At 37.9% G+C, this 18,409-nt stretch overlaps 1 protein-coding gene across 5 annotated transcripts in view; it reads left to right on the top strand.

The window, feature by feature from the left end:
- Positions 1 to 18,409, top strand: part of ERBB4 (erb-b2 receptor tyrosine kinase 4) — a 904,250-nt gene that overhangs the window by 596,380 nt on the left and 289,461 nt on the right. For all 5 annotated transcript variants that reach the window (XR_015795175.1, XM_088135586.1, XM_088135588.1 and 2 more), the window contains exon 4: positions 2,256 to 2,390. Coding sequence is in view for 4 of the 5 variants with exons in the window: in XM_088135586.1 (XP_087991712.1) it covers positions 2,256 to 2,390 (135 nt within the window). In the remaining variant the exon portion in view is untranslated. The remainder of the gene's footprint in view (positions 1 to 2,255; positions 2,391 to 18,409) is intronic.

Consider the following 18,409-nt stretch of genomic DNA (forward strand, 5'->3'; position numbering starts at 1 on the left):
GCTCGAGTTGGAACAGGCTTGGAAATAATTAGCTTCCTTGGAAATGAATTGTTAGCAGCAGGTTTCTTTTTGAAAGATCTCTCCTAGATCAAAGCGCCACCCATATGAGTGTTTATGTGCCTTTCATATGCGCATCATAGGGTTCTCTTCCATTATTGCTTGGGGGGTTTTTTTGCTCTGGGCTGCATTCAAGGTGTTGAACTGAAATCCATTTGCCATTTTGGCTTTCTGAAAAGGCTACTTAAATAACATTTCAGTCTGTACTTTATTGAAGGATCTGATTTAGATTATTCAATGAGTGAAAAAGTTACTTTTCTAATGCAGAGGGACAAAGTATTGCTTCAAATTAGGGATGAACATCTGACTCAAAATTACAGGCATTTAGATATTAACCTGCCCCATCACATTATCTGTAAATTACAGTTTTCTTTTTTTAAAAAAAATCTTTTGTCTCTAGAAAGTTAAAATCTTGAAGGAGTACAGCACAACTTCCTAACCAGTATAGAAAAAAAAGTGTGCATATTTCTGCTCCTTTGCAGTTGAACAATAAAAGCCTGTTTTGAAAATATTTTGGAAGAAAGACTCCAGATCAAGTGCTAGAACCTGCCGCTTCCGCTGTACATTAAAAATAAAAAAGAAAAGAAGCTGCTACTTTAAGCAGCAGCACTGTCTTCCTCCCCCCTCAAAGCAAAGTTGAGCTGTTTTAATGGGTAGCACAGAGGAGCTGCACTCATGCAAAGTCCAAAACAGTTCTTTCCAATCATTTATGAAGGTTGCAGGCGCCTGCCATCTAGCCTTTTCCCCCATCTATCACCAGCCATTTTAAAAATGGAGATGTCAAGGCTTGAACCTGAGAGAGTTCTGTGCTATGTGCTATTCACAGTGGCGACTGGGATCCCCTGGAGCTGATGCAGCCCAGGATGATTAAGGATAGGCAAAGCCAAGAGGCTGCAATAGATGGGATCAACAAACTGCAGCTCTAGCTACAGTCCTACTTCCTTCTCAAAAGACTGTAGAACCACTGAAGCAAAATATAATTCTATTACATGTAACCCGACAGAAACTGTGTCTTATTAATAGTAATTCTATCGTGTAGGAGCCAACTTTAGTTAGATATAGCGATGGGTAAATAACACTGGTTTGTGGGGAATTGGATTAATAATTAAGAGCTTTTTCAGTAAGCATTCAAAAATGATTTTTAAAAAAATTCTTAATATTCCTGGTTTATAATTATAATGTTTGGGCACATCATTTTGTTTATGCATAGCAAAATTGAGTTTGTTTTCATGTATTCATCCCTATAGTCTCAGACCGGTTGAGAAGCCATCTAGAAAGTAAATCCCTCTTGAAGAAACACTTGGGAGAAAGGGAACATGTAGTTGCTTTGTGTATTTATGGGGTAGGCATTTGCTTCCAGTTCGTCAGCTTAGAAATGTGCATTTTTGCTTCATTACTATTTGATATATGCAGCACAACTGTAGGTATGCTCATTTAAAAATAAGTCCCTCCAAGCTTGATGGGGCCTTCTTGTCTGTTTAGGTTTTAGCTTTGTCACACTTTCCTTGGAGGAATTTTGTGACTTTAACAGAAGTCCTCCAATTCTAATCCAACAGTTTATAAAAGGGATTTTTACTGGTTAATTCAAGATAATGCGTGTTGTCTGATGATGCAATCCTTAACTGAGATATTTACCTTTTGCTCTTAAGCCTCAGGTATAGTTGAAGGAGATGTGGTATTCCACATATAAATCTGGCACTCTCACAGTAGGTGAGAGATGAAACCACTGAATGCACTGTTGTCACATTCCATTCCACTGATTCTGTGCTTAAGAGGTGGCTTTCTTCCACATCACACCACCTGTGTTCTATACTGCTTGGTTAGATCAAATTATTGTCCAAAATGTGTCTTCTTGTTTGACATCATCTCAAGCTTTGATGCTTCTCCATAAGGACCCCAGGTTCAGTTCTTGGAGGTGGATCTGGTCTTCTAATAACTGTATAGTGGGGAATTGAACCAGGTAATGCTGCCTTAATCAGAGTACTGGAAAAAGAAGGAGGAGGAGGAGGAGGAGGAAAAAGCCGTTGGAGCATGTTTAGTTCTATGAAGACTTGATTCCTTAGGTGAATTACTTCTTGTAAATTGTTAAGGACTTTTCCGTGCTTTCTGCTGATTTTTTACAAAATCATGTCATTTTACTTTTCTTTCACCAAAAGGCTTTAATATATGTTTTCCTTCCCTCCTTCTTTTTGATACAGAAATCTTAAATGGAGGAGTATATGTTGGCCAGAACAGATTTCTGTGCTATGCAGATACTATTCAGTGGGAAGATATTGTCCGTAACCCTTTGGCTTCCAATTTCTCTGTGGTTCCAAAAAACAGTAGTACAGACTGTAAGTATGGGCTTTGTGATCAGTACTATGATTTCGTTAACGTACTAATCTTGGTTTATATCTGTAATGAATTTCTTCTTCTTCTAACAATTCTACTTTAGTTATTTTTATGTGTTTGTATAGCATTTATGTGTTAATTTTCATTGTGACAAGGGCCTTTCCCTGTTTTCACCTAACCATGACATAAACATGCCCTGTGACAATTTTCTGCCATTTTCCTTCATCGTGTCCCCAGCCCATGAGTGCAACAGCCTTAGCCAGCCTTAGCTGTACCACTGTTAAACTGGTATTTCCCCTGTGATTCTGACCATCTCCAGGGGCAGCTTCAAAGAGTATAAAATTTGTTAGGTGCCATTACCTTGGAGGAATGTCAGGTAACTTGAGCACAGAGGCAAGAGAGACAAAATACTATATGTAAGGTTTACCCTGTTAGTCTCAGAGAAACTCTTGTGACACGTGTGTTCAACAAGAGGTTTACTCAAGCATAACGTAAGTAAGTACAGACAAAGCCAGGGTTGGCTTGGCACATCTTACCACGTATTTTATAGCTACCCCATCCCCGCACTTTGCCACGTTGCTTGGTTACTGATTACCCGCAGTAATCCCCCCCCCTTGCCCAAATGGCAGATTCAGTCTGGTGCTTTTGTTTTTCTGATTGCAGTCTATGGGTTGTGCTGTTGTTGCCTTTGTTGCATTTGCCTGTTTGTGTGCAAAGCCAGGAGTTCTCTATTGTTCGTTGACAATATTGTTCGCTTCGCTTCCGAGCTTCTGCGCTTTCCTTTGTTTGCAGCGCCCGAGGGAAACCGCGCTGATACAGAGTATCCGCTTGCGGTTTTGAGTTAAGCGCCGCCACCTGTTGCCAATCAGCAAAGCGTCCGCTTGCGGTTTCACTTCCCCTTTTTCTCTGCTCGCGCCTGGGCGGTGAAATCGACTTAGGCGAAGCTGAGCGGTGCCTTCGCTGTGCCGTGCCGGCTGAATCTGACACTATACAGATTGGCCATGGGGTCAGCCAATTTCATGCCAGTTTAATTCTCTGTCAACTCAAGAATGGGTGGACAGCACTGTAAATCAGGAGTAGGGAGAGACTGTTAGCTGATCCAAATACTTCCATCTGCTTTTGTTTTTAAGATCTTACTTCATTTACATATTAATATCCTTTATCTCTAACAAAAAGCCAAGGGGGTTTTCCATGTAAGATTTAAAGTCCACTTCAAAGTTCCCACTCTTTCAAACTGATAGTAGTAACTGTGGTTAAAATTAGTGCCCGTTAATTGCTTAATAGTAGTCAAGAAAGGAAGAGGAATTTCCTCTAGATATTTCTAGATAAAAATGTACTTCCTTGGACTATTTGTTAAAAAGATGGCTTACATAAATTAAATAAAGGAAGCAATAATAATAATAATAATAATAATAATAATAATGATGTTCTTGATAGGAATATCATTTTCAAAGAGCAGTTCACACATGTATCTTTAATATTTTTTCTTCACTAATCTCTTAAAAACAATAAATGTAGTACAAAGATTAATTTCAATACATTTCAGATACTACAAGAACATGTTCTAAATTAACAGAGAAATTTCCAGGAACACATATGTAGATAAGATACAAAATCATAAGGAAAAAAAATTGGAATTTCTTGAAATTCCTCTTCATTGCTTCTTATAAAAAATGAACTGAAATGAATATTCAAACATTAGAATTTTTTTTTAAACGCACTGCTACAGATCAGTTGTAGATTTATCTTCCAGTCTGTAATAATTATCTTAACTATCTCCACATGTAAAGTGTCCATAATTCTTGGTAAGTTGATAAATTCCATTTAATGAGGATATAGCCTTAAAAAAGATATGCAGAAAAACTAGGCAGTAATAGTTGGGGAATTGTATCAAGGCCAAAAAAAAAAAGCAGGCTCCAACTATATGAATTAATGTTTCCTCAAGAAGGATTGTAACAATTTGTTATTAAATAAGAATATATATAACTTATATGCAAGTGACAGTGGCATAACAGTCTGTTTCTGGTCTTTGACAATTTTATACAAATATTTATTCATAAGACCATTATCTCCAGATTATGCATTATGCTTATTTTTTAAGATGAGAACCACATCAGAAAAAGAGGAGAAATATAACATCTAAATGATCATTTTATTATCATCTATGTATTAGCCAGGTCAATTTGTATGGAATGCACACATTTAAGAAGGCCTCAGTTAACCCTAAATGTCAGAAATAATTGCAACAAAATTCATTGAGAATTTTCTAACTAAATTATATTTTTAAGTATAAATTTTTCAAAGCATTCTATTTTACTGTCCCCCAGAATCTAGACAAATGAATCATGTAAGAATCTGCAAGCCCCCATTTGAAGCAGACCTCTGTAGAATTGCTCTGAAGGATTCATTTATGTATCCAGACCTTTCTTGCTGTTCCCTGTCCTTGTGTAAGTAAGTTCTTGTCTGGACTGACTTGCCTTGATTATATAAACATACAGCACTGAGCAAAAATAAATTTAAAAAAAAAAGCTGCATAATCCATACAGCAAGAATTGCATCTGATAGAGAAAGATGAGAATAGTTCTGACTTTAAGAATTAACATTTCATTTAGTCTGACATGCCTTAGTGGAGCATTGCTATGAGGACAGCAAAGGTTGGTGTGTTATTTTTTGGTGCCTGTGAGTGCAGCTTTCATTATATGGAACTCTAATCTTTTTCTCTTGCTGACAACAGGAGCCAATCTTGTCTTGGGGTTTTCATGATTACAGAAATCATGAAAATCATGCCTACAAACCCCTGCCGAAATGCAAGGTTCTTCTCCAGTCATCAGACTTATATATTCACGAAATGGAAGGATTCACTCAAGGTTTCATCTCCAAACCCCTGTTCTATGCAGAATTTAATTGATTGATTGATTGATTACTCAGGCTGATATGTCACTTTAATCACAATCAATTCCAAGCAGTATATACTCCACTTTGGTAAACAGATTAAAATAATACAATAACAAATACTGTAATAACATAAAGTCATACTATGCTGAGGAATAGCATATCGAAATTATCATGTGATCAATCACTTACTGCAGAGAAGATGTAACAACTCAAATCAATCCCCCAAAACTTCCTGAAATAGCCAGGTCTTGATGCTTCCCTAAACATCATCAGGATTGGTGCTGATCTAATCTGGGGGGCGGGGGTGGGGGGTGGAGAAATGCTACTCCAAAGAAGGGAAGAACAACGGAAACATGACCCTGATGGCAACTCTGACCATCTAAGCCTCTAACCCTTTTAGAGTAGGGAACCAAACTTTAGAATCAGCAGAGATCATTGGATGGGCAGAAATTATTGAGAGTAGGAGTACACCAGGTCCTGAGCCTTGTAGATCTTTAAATGTCGCAACTCATACCTTGAATTTCATTTAAAAGCCAGCTGATGGTGTTATCCAGGCAAAATAAAATGTTCCAGTATGTGCTTGGGCTGCTACATTTCAAACTAAATATACCGTATTTTTCCAACTATAAGACGATACTTTTTTCTAAAATCCTTACCCTAAAAACTGAAGGGCGTCTTATTCAAGGAAGTCAGCCGAGAATCGCGGTTGCAAAACTGCCAAACTTTGTTTCTTCAGAGAGGCTTCTTCCTATTGCTAGCCTCCAATCACAAGTGAAATAGCTTGTCTCCCAAACAGACTTCCTCCAATCACGAGCCTGATGTAACTGACGTCAGCTGATGCTGAAGAAACCAATTAGAGGAAGGCTGTTTGCAGAGACAAGCTATCTGCAGTTTCACTCATGCTTGAATGTAATCAGTTATGCAAAAGAGTCTGGAAATAGAGCTGCAGAGAGATGGTTTGGACCTCCTCCCACCGAGTGTATCAGGTAAATGTTAACTAATTACTAAATAAAAATGTGTTCTGCACTATCTTTAAAATATTGATTTTTTAATTTTGGGTTAGAAAAGTGGGGGTTGTCTTGTACATGGGGGCGTCTTATTGTCGGAAAAATATGGTAACTTCCAGATGGTCTTCAAGGACAGCTCCATGTAGAACATATTGCCATACAGTAGTTCAATCAAGAGGTTACCAATTCAGTTTAATTGAAGCATTTTTGATAAAATGTTTGTCTAGTCTCTCCTGAAGCACATATAGTAAAGAGGAACCTATGACCTTTATAAGTAATTGATAATTCAATATTATCACAAGGAATCTGCCTTTTTGTAACTTAAACTCATTTACATTATAGGAATGTTAAAATAAATACAAAGAAGTGTAAATTAAATTCTCAGCCAGTAATGATTAAGGGCTAGTCATATGCAAATAATTGCAAGATCTAATAAAATAGAAAAAAATAGCTAATTTTTTTTTTAAAAAGTACCAGAGAGCACTAATAATAATGTAAAAGTAAAAGATGGCTTTTACTTTGCCATCTTTCTCCTCCTTTGTTAATAGAAAAGAGATCTTGGCATACTTCTGTGTGATATTCTTGCGGGTCACTCGTTGAAGAATCCTATCATATCTTTCTCAGGGTTAAAATTCCCAACTCCTTCAATAGGATTTAGTCCCTTGATCATTCTCACGGCCTTACTCTCAATCTGTTCCAGTTCACCTGACTCCTTTTTATGATAGGGTTGTGTTGTTCTCAGTCACACAAAATAAAGGGGAATGATTGGTTTCCTTGATTTGGAAATTATACTGCTGTTGATGTAGTCTAAAATTGCACTTCCTTTTTTGCAGCCGCATCATCCTGTTAACTTCTAAAGTTTGTAATCAAATATGGTTCCAAGATCTTTCTCACGAGTATTAGCTAAGCTACATATCTGTGTGAGCAATTTCTGTTTCCTAAATGAAGAACTTTACATGTGCCATTACAATGCATGGATAAAATTTTTAAAATATGACTGAATCATATCTTCCAATCATGGAAGAATTGACATTTCAGAGAATACAGTATATATATAAAAAACTTTTTAAAAAGACTTTATCAAAACATCTGTTCATACTTGAGAAGGTTTTCAAATGTCTGGATCATTTTTAAAAAAGCATTAAAAGCATTCTTCATTACTCAAAGAAACAGAAGTTTCTTGCTGTTACCTGACAGGGATTCAAGGTTTCAGATACATTTTTACTGCTGTTATATTGTGAGGATTTGAGATGGCAAGAGAAAACAATTTAGTGTCCTAAATGATTTTTAGAACACTAAAACTGCAGAACTATTATGGAGTCCCACCATTTAGAGGAGCCTTATGCATATAGGCAGCCTCCATAAAATGAGGTGCCTGCTCCAAATTTTGTACAGAATAAAACATAATTTTAAATAAATGTGCTAATTCACTGACTATGAGCAAATGTAGCTGTATCCTTTGGAGAACTGAAGTCCCCAGCTGAAATCTTGCCTCTGTTTTAAACTTGCAAGGCAATTCTATCTCAGGAGTCTCATTTGAATAACAACACAATGCCATCCAATTTAAGTGGTTGTTATCTGAATTACAGAAATGTAACTGAAGTATTCTGACCACTCTGAATAAGTAGTTATATGATGTTTTTCTTGTTTCTAGTAATGGACAATATGCAGGCTTGGAAGCATGGGCATCCGTAGTATTTGGGAGGATAGGGGAGGCAGAGATGCAGTGTAGAATGTGACTGTAATTTGCATGTGTAGCACAGGCCACTACAGCAAACCTGCCCATTTACATGACTTGTACATGTCTTGGTGACACCATCTTTTCCGTATGCAGCTTCACCTGATTTGTTAGAAAATGAATGCCATGTTGTAGAATGGGAGCACAGGAAAGTGACTTTGTGGTGTCAAAGCCTCTGCCCGTCTGGCGCAATACTCCCTACTCTTCAGGAGTCCATGCAGGAGGTTTAATCTAGAGAGGCCAGGGCCTTTGGAGAGGCCAGAGATTTGTGTGGTCCAGAACCTTACAATGTTCTGGAAATAGTTCTCCCAGGCCTTGGGAGAGGGTGGTTGTGGACCCTTTTTTGGTTTAGCCGAATTGTTTGTTCTGGTTGGCCAGATTCTCTTTTATATGTATTATTTCTTTTCTTTTGCTTCTTTTAAGTCACCCAGAGTTGCCAAGGAATCAGGCAGCCTTGAAATTAGAATGAGTAAACAAACAAACTTAGAACCTTCTGCATGCAAAGCAGAGGCTCTTCCCATGTGTTACAGACCTTCCTTTCATCTTGGAAACTTTGGTGACAGTTGTGTTGCTACTACAATCTACTTGAGTCTTGCTCTCATATTTCCTTAAAATGCCCAAGGAGATAACCAATGCTGGACTACTCTGCATAATTATCATGAACCACTCAGATTTTTTGTCTTGTTTTTGCAACATACATACATATTAGTAATAGGTGTTCTATGCATACATTTGCAGAATAACTTTTTACAATTTTTAAACACTTTTAAACATGTCTGAATTACATATGTTACATACTCTGATGTCACCTCTGCCTTTTGATATTGTTTAGACCCACTATTGTATTATCACAACTCAGCAAAAGTCTGGATTTTTGAGCTGCTTTTTAATAAACTTCAATCACTTCCCTCCAGGGATTTTTTTTTTTTAAAAGCCTCCTTCTCTATATTGTGTTGGTGATCATCAAATCAAAACCTTTACTACAGCCTTTAGACCAGAGAGCACTACAATAAAAATACATAAACCTATAATTAATAAAACTAAAAAGTAGACAAAATACATTAAAAGTACATAAAATAAATTAATAAAGTAACATAAGTACCTACCTGCTCTATTGGGGTGCCATTAATTTGCCATTTATGCATGCTACTGTTGTGTCATGCAAAGACTACCACATTAGATTTTTGATAACTTACTACAAGTTGTTCTTTTAGACAATAGGAAGCCAGTGACCTCAATGCCCTTCTCATTCCCAGAGAATGGAAGAGAGACAAAATTACTACATCATCTGCATATAGCAAGCTGGAATTGGATGATCTGCTAACATTGGAGAGTGATGATTAGAAGATGAGAGAGCCTGAATTATTGAATTAAAGGAAGGAGTCTAGAATGCACCCTTGCCTTATCCCTCTTTTGGTGGAAACAACTCCAGAAAGATTCCCCCAAGGGGAGCATCTGACTCTCAGTGAGGTGTAAGAATAAGGATTCTGGATAAGGAGCAATCTTTTATCTGTTGAGGATCCCTGCAGTTTTTCCCACACCCTCTCCTTTGGAATCAGATCAAAAGCTGATTTGAAATCCACAAAGGCCGCAAAAAGGGTGCCTTTGGGTGGTAAGGTGTATTTTTCAGGTAAGTGGTGCAGGACCAGACAGTGGTCTAAGGTTGAATGGTCCCCTCTAAGTCCTGCCTGTCCCTCAGCAAGAATATTTTCACTTTGGATCCAAACCAATAGTTTTAAGTAAAGATATTTTCCATATAGTTTGCTTATTGTATTAAGCAAACTAATAGATCTGCAATTAGCAGAGTTAAGTCTGTTTCCAGTATTCTTATAAAGAGGGATAACTATGGCCTCATTTCATTCAGATGGAAAATGTGCTGTACTGTTAATATAGGTAAAGGGAGCAGCCAGCACTGGGGCCCACCAATTTTTATTTTCTTTTAGCAACTCTGGGGGAATAAAATCACCTCCAGGAGATTTCCCAGATTTCAATTGTGTGATGAGATCCATAGCCTTGGCTATAAACACAGGAGGCCATTCAGGAGGAGTCACCACTGGATTAGTTCTCGGTTGAAAATGTTCTCAAAGTAATTCTCCAAAATATCTGCAGGTATGTGGCAGATGTAACTCATAGGAGAGCAGGTAACTAGGTGCTAGAACCAAGCAGAGTTCTTAAGCTTAGCTGCTGCAGTTAATCTCCCCAATCCTCTTTCCATACTTGTTCTCTCTTAGACTTTATAAGTGCTTTATGAAACTTCTTATGCTCTCTAAGTGATTGAAAGGAATCTAATGAGTAGTCAGATTGAAAAGTATATACTGTAGTAAGTAGGGCCTTTTTTGCTTTGTAACAATCTGCATCAAACCAAGATTTGGATCTCATATGAAAGGGGCTGGAGCAAATAGATGGTACTCCAGATAGTGGGGCCTGAATAGTGTGGATAATAGATTGATAATGTGATAATACCTATTCAGTGGAGTCTGCTAAACAAATCTGAGAGCAGAATTGAAGGAGGGGTTCTGAATTCAACAGAGGAGACAGTTTTTTGTTTTTGCCAATCTGAAAGATCATTTATTCCAAATATGTCTTGTTATTGTGGCCTCGGAGGGACAGTGAATTACACCTAGGAACTAGTAGCTACTTTAGGATTCAGCTGGAAGATTAATGGGAAATAGTCACTATCTGGGTGTTTTCCAACATAGAGATAGGCTATTAAATGAGCATAAGTACATGGAATCATAATATAATTGACTACACTTGTTCCTATGGAGCCCCAGAAGGTTAGTTCCCCATTTAAGTCTCCCCTAGCAGCGCCATTTAGTATGATCAAATTCAGACTATCTATAAAGTGAGTCAGTTGATTTTCTGGATTGATTTGAAAAATTGATTAGAATTGGATTGATTTTTCAGAACCGAATGAACTATTCAAATTTGACCAGGGCTGGTTTCTATACTTCTACAAAGGACTAGCTTGTTTTTCTAAATGGAGAGGAACTGTACTCTTGTACCATATTTACAGAAGGACAGCATTACATCACTGGTGTATCAGAAGGTATATGCAAAATTGTATGTTTAGTGAGAGAACAATAGAAGATGGGGAAAGTGCAAGAGGGAATGACACATGATACAGAAGAATTATTACCTTCACCTAATAGACTTATTGGATTTCCAAAACCAATTAAGTGGTTTAGTAGCACGTACCCCATTGCAAATCAATGAAATGTGTGATCTTAACTTACTTTCAGTATTTTGATGATCTTGCTCTCAGAGCTTGACTTCCCAATTTCAGCTCCTTCTGGTTTCCCAATCAATAGCTAATGTTGAGACAACTCTATCAAAATTAGTAAGGTAGAATCTCTAGGAGAGTAAATAAGAGTAGATTCTCTGGATCCTGACTATTTGCACTGAAAAGCTAGATGACTGCATATACATATTGCATCTCTATGCTTGGAATTCCAATTAGACTAAATAAAGTCTACTCAAAGAGAACTACAAAGTACCCATTTTATTTATATTATGAGTGTGAAGAGTTTATTCAGAAGCAGATATGGAATACTAGAAATTATCTGACCTGCTCTGAGTCACTCAAGAATAATCTGAACTACTTCAGTCTTTGCATCAAGAAAAGGATATGAGACAGCTATAACATATGTGTGTGTGTGCGCATGTGTGCCTAGATTACTATGAGCAGATGAGACACTCCAAATTTCATAGAAATTATACTATTTTAAAAGAAAACTTTTAAAAATAAATCACTGCTTTGCTTGGGGACAGTAGCCTCTGTTAAGATGAGCATCCTTGGACATTTTCAGAGAGCTTGAGTAGTCTTGTGCAAAGGAGAAGAGTAGTTACAAGGAATAAAAATGTCAGTCCCTGAAAACACCAGAGCTGGTTGTTAAGGGTTAAGTCCAGAAGTTTAAAATACAAGTTTGTTGGCCTTTGAGATAAAACAACTCAGATAAACAAGGCAGGTCACACAGTTCTGCAGATGAGAGACTAGGCAATCATGAGGTGGGCTAAAAGGTAAAACCAAGGATTTTTCTCAACCCTCAATAAGTCCTCACTCCTAAGGTGCTGTGGCTGGGCTGGACTCAGTTCTGCTCTGATCTCCTGGAGCTGCAGAGGGCTGCTGCACCCTTCTGTAGAAAACTGGCAGAACAGGTGAAAGGCTGGATGCTGACATATAGTCTGTTCTATTTGGGAGAATGGTTTGTGATCCCTGTCAGTCAGCTGGAATATAACAGCAATATCTTTCTTCAGACTGGGTGCAGAAAATGAACAGTGATTAATTCCATTTCTTAAAGTTGGTTTCTACCTAGTGTATCATTTCTAATGCAACTCTAAGTGGCAAAAGTACTTAACGAGAAAGTGACTGGTGGAACAGTAGATTGTGAACAGATTTTTATTGCAGTTAGGTTAAATTATATTCTTTTATAAACTGCATTCAATTAACATTTTAATGTGTGCTTTTCTTGGGAATAGAGAGAAGTGTTTCTGTAGGCAGGTGGTCCCTCCATTGACCCAACCAGGTGCCAGCATTCACTGCCAATCAGAGAAACTGTTTTTTCATGAGACAAAGGCATAAAGTATCTTACAACACAGTATTTTATAGGGAAAATTCCTCCATAATATTTTAGGAACTGTGTTTTCTTGGCTGAAAGTGTATCAAGTGAGGGCTGAGTAGAGTTGAATGACTATGCCCCCTCAAGTTGTTAACAACTTTAAAATAGCCACTTATTTGTGTTTCCTGCAATTAAGGAAAAAGAATTGGAACTGTAATTTACTTTAGAGAAATAGCAGTTGAAAGTGGGGAAGAAAGAAAATAATGATGTCAATATTTGCTGTAGTGTCTTTTTAAAAAAAAAAATAAAACATTTATTTTTTCCCTAAGTGCTAAAGATGTGGGGAAAATAAGAGGGAGAAAGTAGATATTTGCAGTATTCAGGGGGTTTAAACATGAAATTTTCTGGTTCTAAGAAAACACTGTAGGCAAGGAACAGCAGGAAAAGGTGAACATAATTCCCACTTCTTTAAAGTGCCATTTAATAATAATAATTATTTATTAAATGTATATGCTGCCCAACTCCCAGTGACTTGGCAGTTTACAATAACACACACACAAAAAAGCACAAGACAGAACAACAATGGCAAAAAACAAACAAACAAACAAACCCAGAAGGGAACAAAAAAGAAGAAAGGGGTGTTAGTCATCTTCAGCAAAGGCTGGACTTGGGTGAAGAGCCAGGTCTTGAAGCCTTTTTATAAATAGCAGTAGGGTGGGAGCCATTTGAATTTTGGGGGGAACCTCATTCCAGAGGGCAGCTGCTGCTACAGAGAAGGTGAATTTCTGGGGTTTCAACATAGAAAATGCTGCCTAAAGAAAGAGTTCAGCATCTGAAACATAGCCTATGATTTCAAGTTTGCCAGTGCAAAAACTCTTCAAGGATTTTCTGAAATCTAACTTATAAGACTAGCAGATTCACCTCTAATTTATTCAGGCTGAGATATGGATTACAAATCAGTTCTTAAGCTGAATAGCTGATGCACATGATCAGCACTGGCCCTGCTGGCTGGACTTGAAGGGAGGCATAGTTTATTAACATCTGGAGGACCACAGGTTCCCAATCCTTGTTGTAATCTCTTATTACAAAGTACACATAACTACCAGTAAAGCAGCACATTTTGTTCCTCATCTCTTTGGTATACATTACAATAAAACCTATGCTTTGACAGCATCCCAGCTGGTGTTTCTTGGCCCTTTAAAGGCAGCAGCCAATGAAATAGAGCAAAGATAGAGAAATTGACTGCTTGTCAGAAGCTGGTTGTGAAGTGTGCAAATGGTGATCACATGACTGTGGGGACACGACGACAGTTGTAAGCCCAAGGATTGGTCATAAAGTTACTTTTTCAGTGCCGTCGTAACTTTGAACGGTCGCTAAACAGAGCAGTTGTTAAGCAAGGGTTATCTGTAGTACTTCTTAAGAGGAAAAACGTCAGGACTGTTTCCTTTCCTACAACACAGTGAAAGAAGTAAAAGGGTAGACAAATAACTTCTCTATGTTTCCATGAATGGATTGCTTTGCTAAAGCAGATCTTCAGAGAGCTATCTTGTCTGAAATTTATTAAGAGAAATAAAAAAAAAACATGGAAAGACCATACCCCCAGAGAAACTATGACTAACTATGCTGATACATTTCTTAAATAAATGAAGATTAAAATCCCCTTCTGCCATTCACTTAACAAATGTCCTTATCATCCCACATGGATTATTGTAGAAGCAACCCATTCATATTCCAGAGAGAAAAATAGGAGAAAGAAAAGTTAAGCCATTGTTTTTATTCTGGGTATTTATTGCCGAGTAAAGTCCCTGATTGGAAAGAAGCAAGTGAAAGTTTCATTTGCAAGTGAAGAGGCAAGTGAAAGTTTCAACTAGCTAACTGATCTACTCCAACTCCAAAAGTTGCTGTGGGAGTTTCCCTCAGCTGCAAAGCCACTGGTTGGGAGAATTCCCTGCCTCTGATAGAGAGGGTTTGATCAGTAGGCCTATAGGAGAGACCTCTCATGAACAACTCTGCTGGCAGAAAAGATTTCCTCATCTGAGATTAGTGATCTTGAAATTAATATCTGTGAAAAACTGATGTTTGGCCTTTTAAAGTATCATGCTGCTGCAACTATATCTGGATTTCATGTGTGATTTCCTGCAAATGACACTTTGCATGTTTTCCCAGGATGTGTCGGGCCTAGCCCAAGGAACTCCAGGAGACCATGCAGAATCAATCCAGCAAGGTTTATTAGCTACAACCCCTTAACAAGAATCTCCCCAGAATGAAACCAGTTCCCAGGCTCAGACAGTTCACACCGATGGAATTTCTTAGGGAGGTGCCAGTCTCCTCCGCTTATCTCTTCCTCGCTCCTCTGGAGATGAGAGTACATTCTTTACTCCCCTCCCACCATTCCAGTCCATCACAGGATGCTTCCTTAGAGAACAATATGAATGTTCCCTAGACTACAGGAGTTGGACCATCAATCTGAAGACAGAGTGAGATGACTCCTCATGCAGCGGTTTTACGTCGGGGTAGTTGAAGGGAAAACGAACTCTCTGCACACACCACATCCTTCAGAATAAAGCTTTCCTTAGGGCATTGGATAGTGTTTTACTTCTCACTGGGCAACCAGAGGTACTAAACAAGGTGCTTGGAACATTGTTATTCTCATTGCAATGACTGTAATGGATCAGTATGATATTGTCAGTTTCCTGGGAGAATAATGAAACTTGGATGATAGAAAAAAGTGAAAATGTATTGTATCTTCTCCAAGAATCACATTTTTGCCAAGTGTGAGAATAACGATGATCACATAGTTAAAAGATATGGTATCATTTTGACACTTTTATTGTTACAGGCAGAGCAATTCAGCCTCATGCAGAAATATAATATAATGAAAACCACTGTCAGTATAACAATTTTAGCATCTTTCTCTCCTGCCCACCAAATCTTTTATTTTAATGCGTCAAACTATGTTTCCCACTCTTCATTTTTCATGAAGTATAAGCTGTGTGCCAAACACAGCTAAATGAAACCTTGATTTACTGTAGAATAATTCAGTTATGCCCATTATTCTTCTTCAGTGTACAATTAGAACAGGAATGTCAAGTCTCATCATTTCCTCATCAATGTACTTTTGATTTTACCTGGCTACTCCTCTGAAACATTTCTTATGATGACTTTCAGGTCCCTTCATATCATTATACACCGTGACAAAGAAAATTCATAGGGCTATAGCCTGGTATTCTCATGCATAATTATCCTCTTGGCAAGGCAACCTTAAGTTTTGATGCATTCATAGGAAAGCACCTGTTCTTTTATTTTGCATTCAGTTCTTGCTGTACATCAATACAAAAAGTTCCATGAGTAAATTTTTTCCCTCAAAAAAAAAAAAAAAATCCTCTGGCCGAAGCTCCCAAATGTACAGCAGCTCTCATTTTGGCTGGAACTCTCCCCCGCCTCTGCCCCCACCCCCGCCCCCCACACCCACCAAATTCAATTTCAGTGACGGGTTTGGGCAAAAGCTGCTGTCAGGAAGTTGCCCAGGGATCATTAACTAATGATATTAGTTAATAAAGGGGAAGTACTCTTAGGAATTGGGAGCAGTGACTGCAGGACCAAGCATCTCAGTAGGACCTCTGCCATTTCTAAAAACTCTCAGATTTATATATTTCCTGTATATATATTCCACATACTTAAAGGTGTTCTAAGGCCACACTCTCCCCCCAAAAGTGCAGTAAATGAAATAAGAATACATTAGGAAGAGCATATAAATGTATAGGGCATATAGCAAACAGACACATAAAAAATTGTTTTAGGTCATACAACTTTTTAAAAGTTCTCTGAAATGACTATACTGAAGAGACCAAGCAAATCTTAATTGGAAGAGAAGTATGGAGTCATCCTCTAGAACCTTCTGGTACAAAATGTTTTATGAGAATTGAAAGCCAAACCATCAAATGCATTAATAATTTGTAGTCCATTTATCTAACCATTTCAGAGCTGAAATATTTTTTTTACAATTTTCCTGAAGGTCGCACATTTCCTATGGCTGGGAAGACTTTTCATGAATATTACAATAACTGTACTTCCTCCACCCCAAACCCACCCTAACTTGCATTAAGGCAAAAATGATTCTGTTTTTGTCAGTAAGACAAAGGCAGAAAGGATTCCTCCTCTTCCAGTGTTTGGACAAAGACTTGTAATGTAATGGGCTGCTTCTTCACTCAGGCAGCAAGATTAAATTATTAGTTATTCTGTTGCTGAAGTTTTCAGCTTGCTGAGGCTTTTCCCTTAACTATTTTTGATAGATACGTTGTTTCTAAAAGATGATCAGTTCTTTTCCTTGGTGGGAGTACAAATCTTTGTTTCTGTCTCTTCTAGTCCTGAAGAAATGACCTTGAACTGCCTAATAAAGAATAGATGCTGAATACTTTTTTTATGTGTATGTAAGCAGATGGGTTTGCATGTGCCTTTTCTTTCTCATCAGGGAAGTGCTGCCTTTTATCAGATGTTGCTAAGCTTCATCAGGAATTCCTCAGATCTAGTCACTGTGATCATATGATCATGTCTCGATGCCCTATTCATGTGTTATAAGTTTACAGCATTGATATATGTTGCCAGCATTGATATTCTTGGCATCAAGTCTTCTCTTGCCAGGTATTCCCCAGTTTATGTAACATGTTTGGCTGTATCAAATAACTCTTTAAAAAACGAACACATTTAAGTCAGATTATTAATTACGTTGCAGTTATGAAGCGTATAAGAATGTGTTTTGTATAGCTCCCCTGAAGTAGGGCTCCTAGGTGTAATTTAAGCTCCTCCTCTCCATGGCAAAAGTGCAAGGGAGATTAACTTTTAACTGACCTACTAGGAGACTGGTCAAGCTGGGCACAGAGAGAACCGCTCCTGTCTGTGCTCCTGCACTCTGAAGATGCCGGTCACAGGTGCTGGCGAAACGTTAGGAAACAAAACTTCCAGAACACGGCCACACAGCCCGGAAGACCCACACCAGCCATCGTATTCCGGCCGTGAAAGCCTTCGACAATACATTGTCTCAGAAGCTTGATCTTAATCCTCAGGTTGCCAGTTGCCTTTTTCTTTTTAATGAAAGTGTTTGAATTCCTTGACTGGATTATTTAATTCTTTGCTTAAAGAAAAACTGGCACTAATCAGAAGTAGTTTTTACTGTAAATGGAAGAGGTTATATCTGTTACAGATAACTTATTTATTATACCAGGTTAGTTTTGGACAGCGTATCGGTTCATGTTTAATTTAGGCAGATCTTAGTACTATTTGATTTGTTCCCGATTTAGAAATGCAGAGATCCTGAGCAATAATGAAAATGGGGCTACCCACCCAACATATTGCTCATGTCGCCTCTTCTAAACAAGGAGTTCCCTGTATCCATCCCACCCGACTATTACTCATCATCTGTACTTCTTACTATTTGTGTAAGTTAGCCTAATTCTTATAACTACCAAACTTACATGTATGTTGTAAAGTAGGGTTGTGCTTCACAAATGTTAAGATGATGATTTGGGGCGGTTTGACCTGTCTCCAGCTCAAAATTCTCTGCAACTTGTCACTGCCGATACATAATTTGGGATCTCAGCCAGCCAGAAAGATAAAGAATTTGCACCACGTACCAGAAGAAAAGTTGCCTTTGGACATTTTTTCATCTTATACCTTATAGTGGAGAGAAAGGGACAGGTTCAGACATTTATTTATTTATTCAATTTGTACGGCCGCCCATCTCACTCAAGCAACTCTGGGTGGTTCACAACAGGTACAAACAACAATCCAATAAAAAAGAGTTAAAAGTCAATATACAGATATAT

The sequence above is a fragment of the Python bivittatus genome, unplaced genomic scaffold (genome assembly GCF_059951505.1).
Source record: "Python bivittatus isolate LINGU-HERP-01145 unplaced genomic scaffold, Pbiv_v1 ctg000200_np1212, whole genome shotgun sequence".
Lineage (NCBI taxonomy): Eukaryota > Metazoa > Chordata > Lepidosauria > Squamata > Pythonidae > Python > Python bivittatus.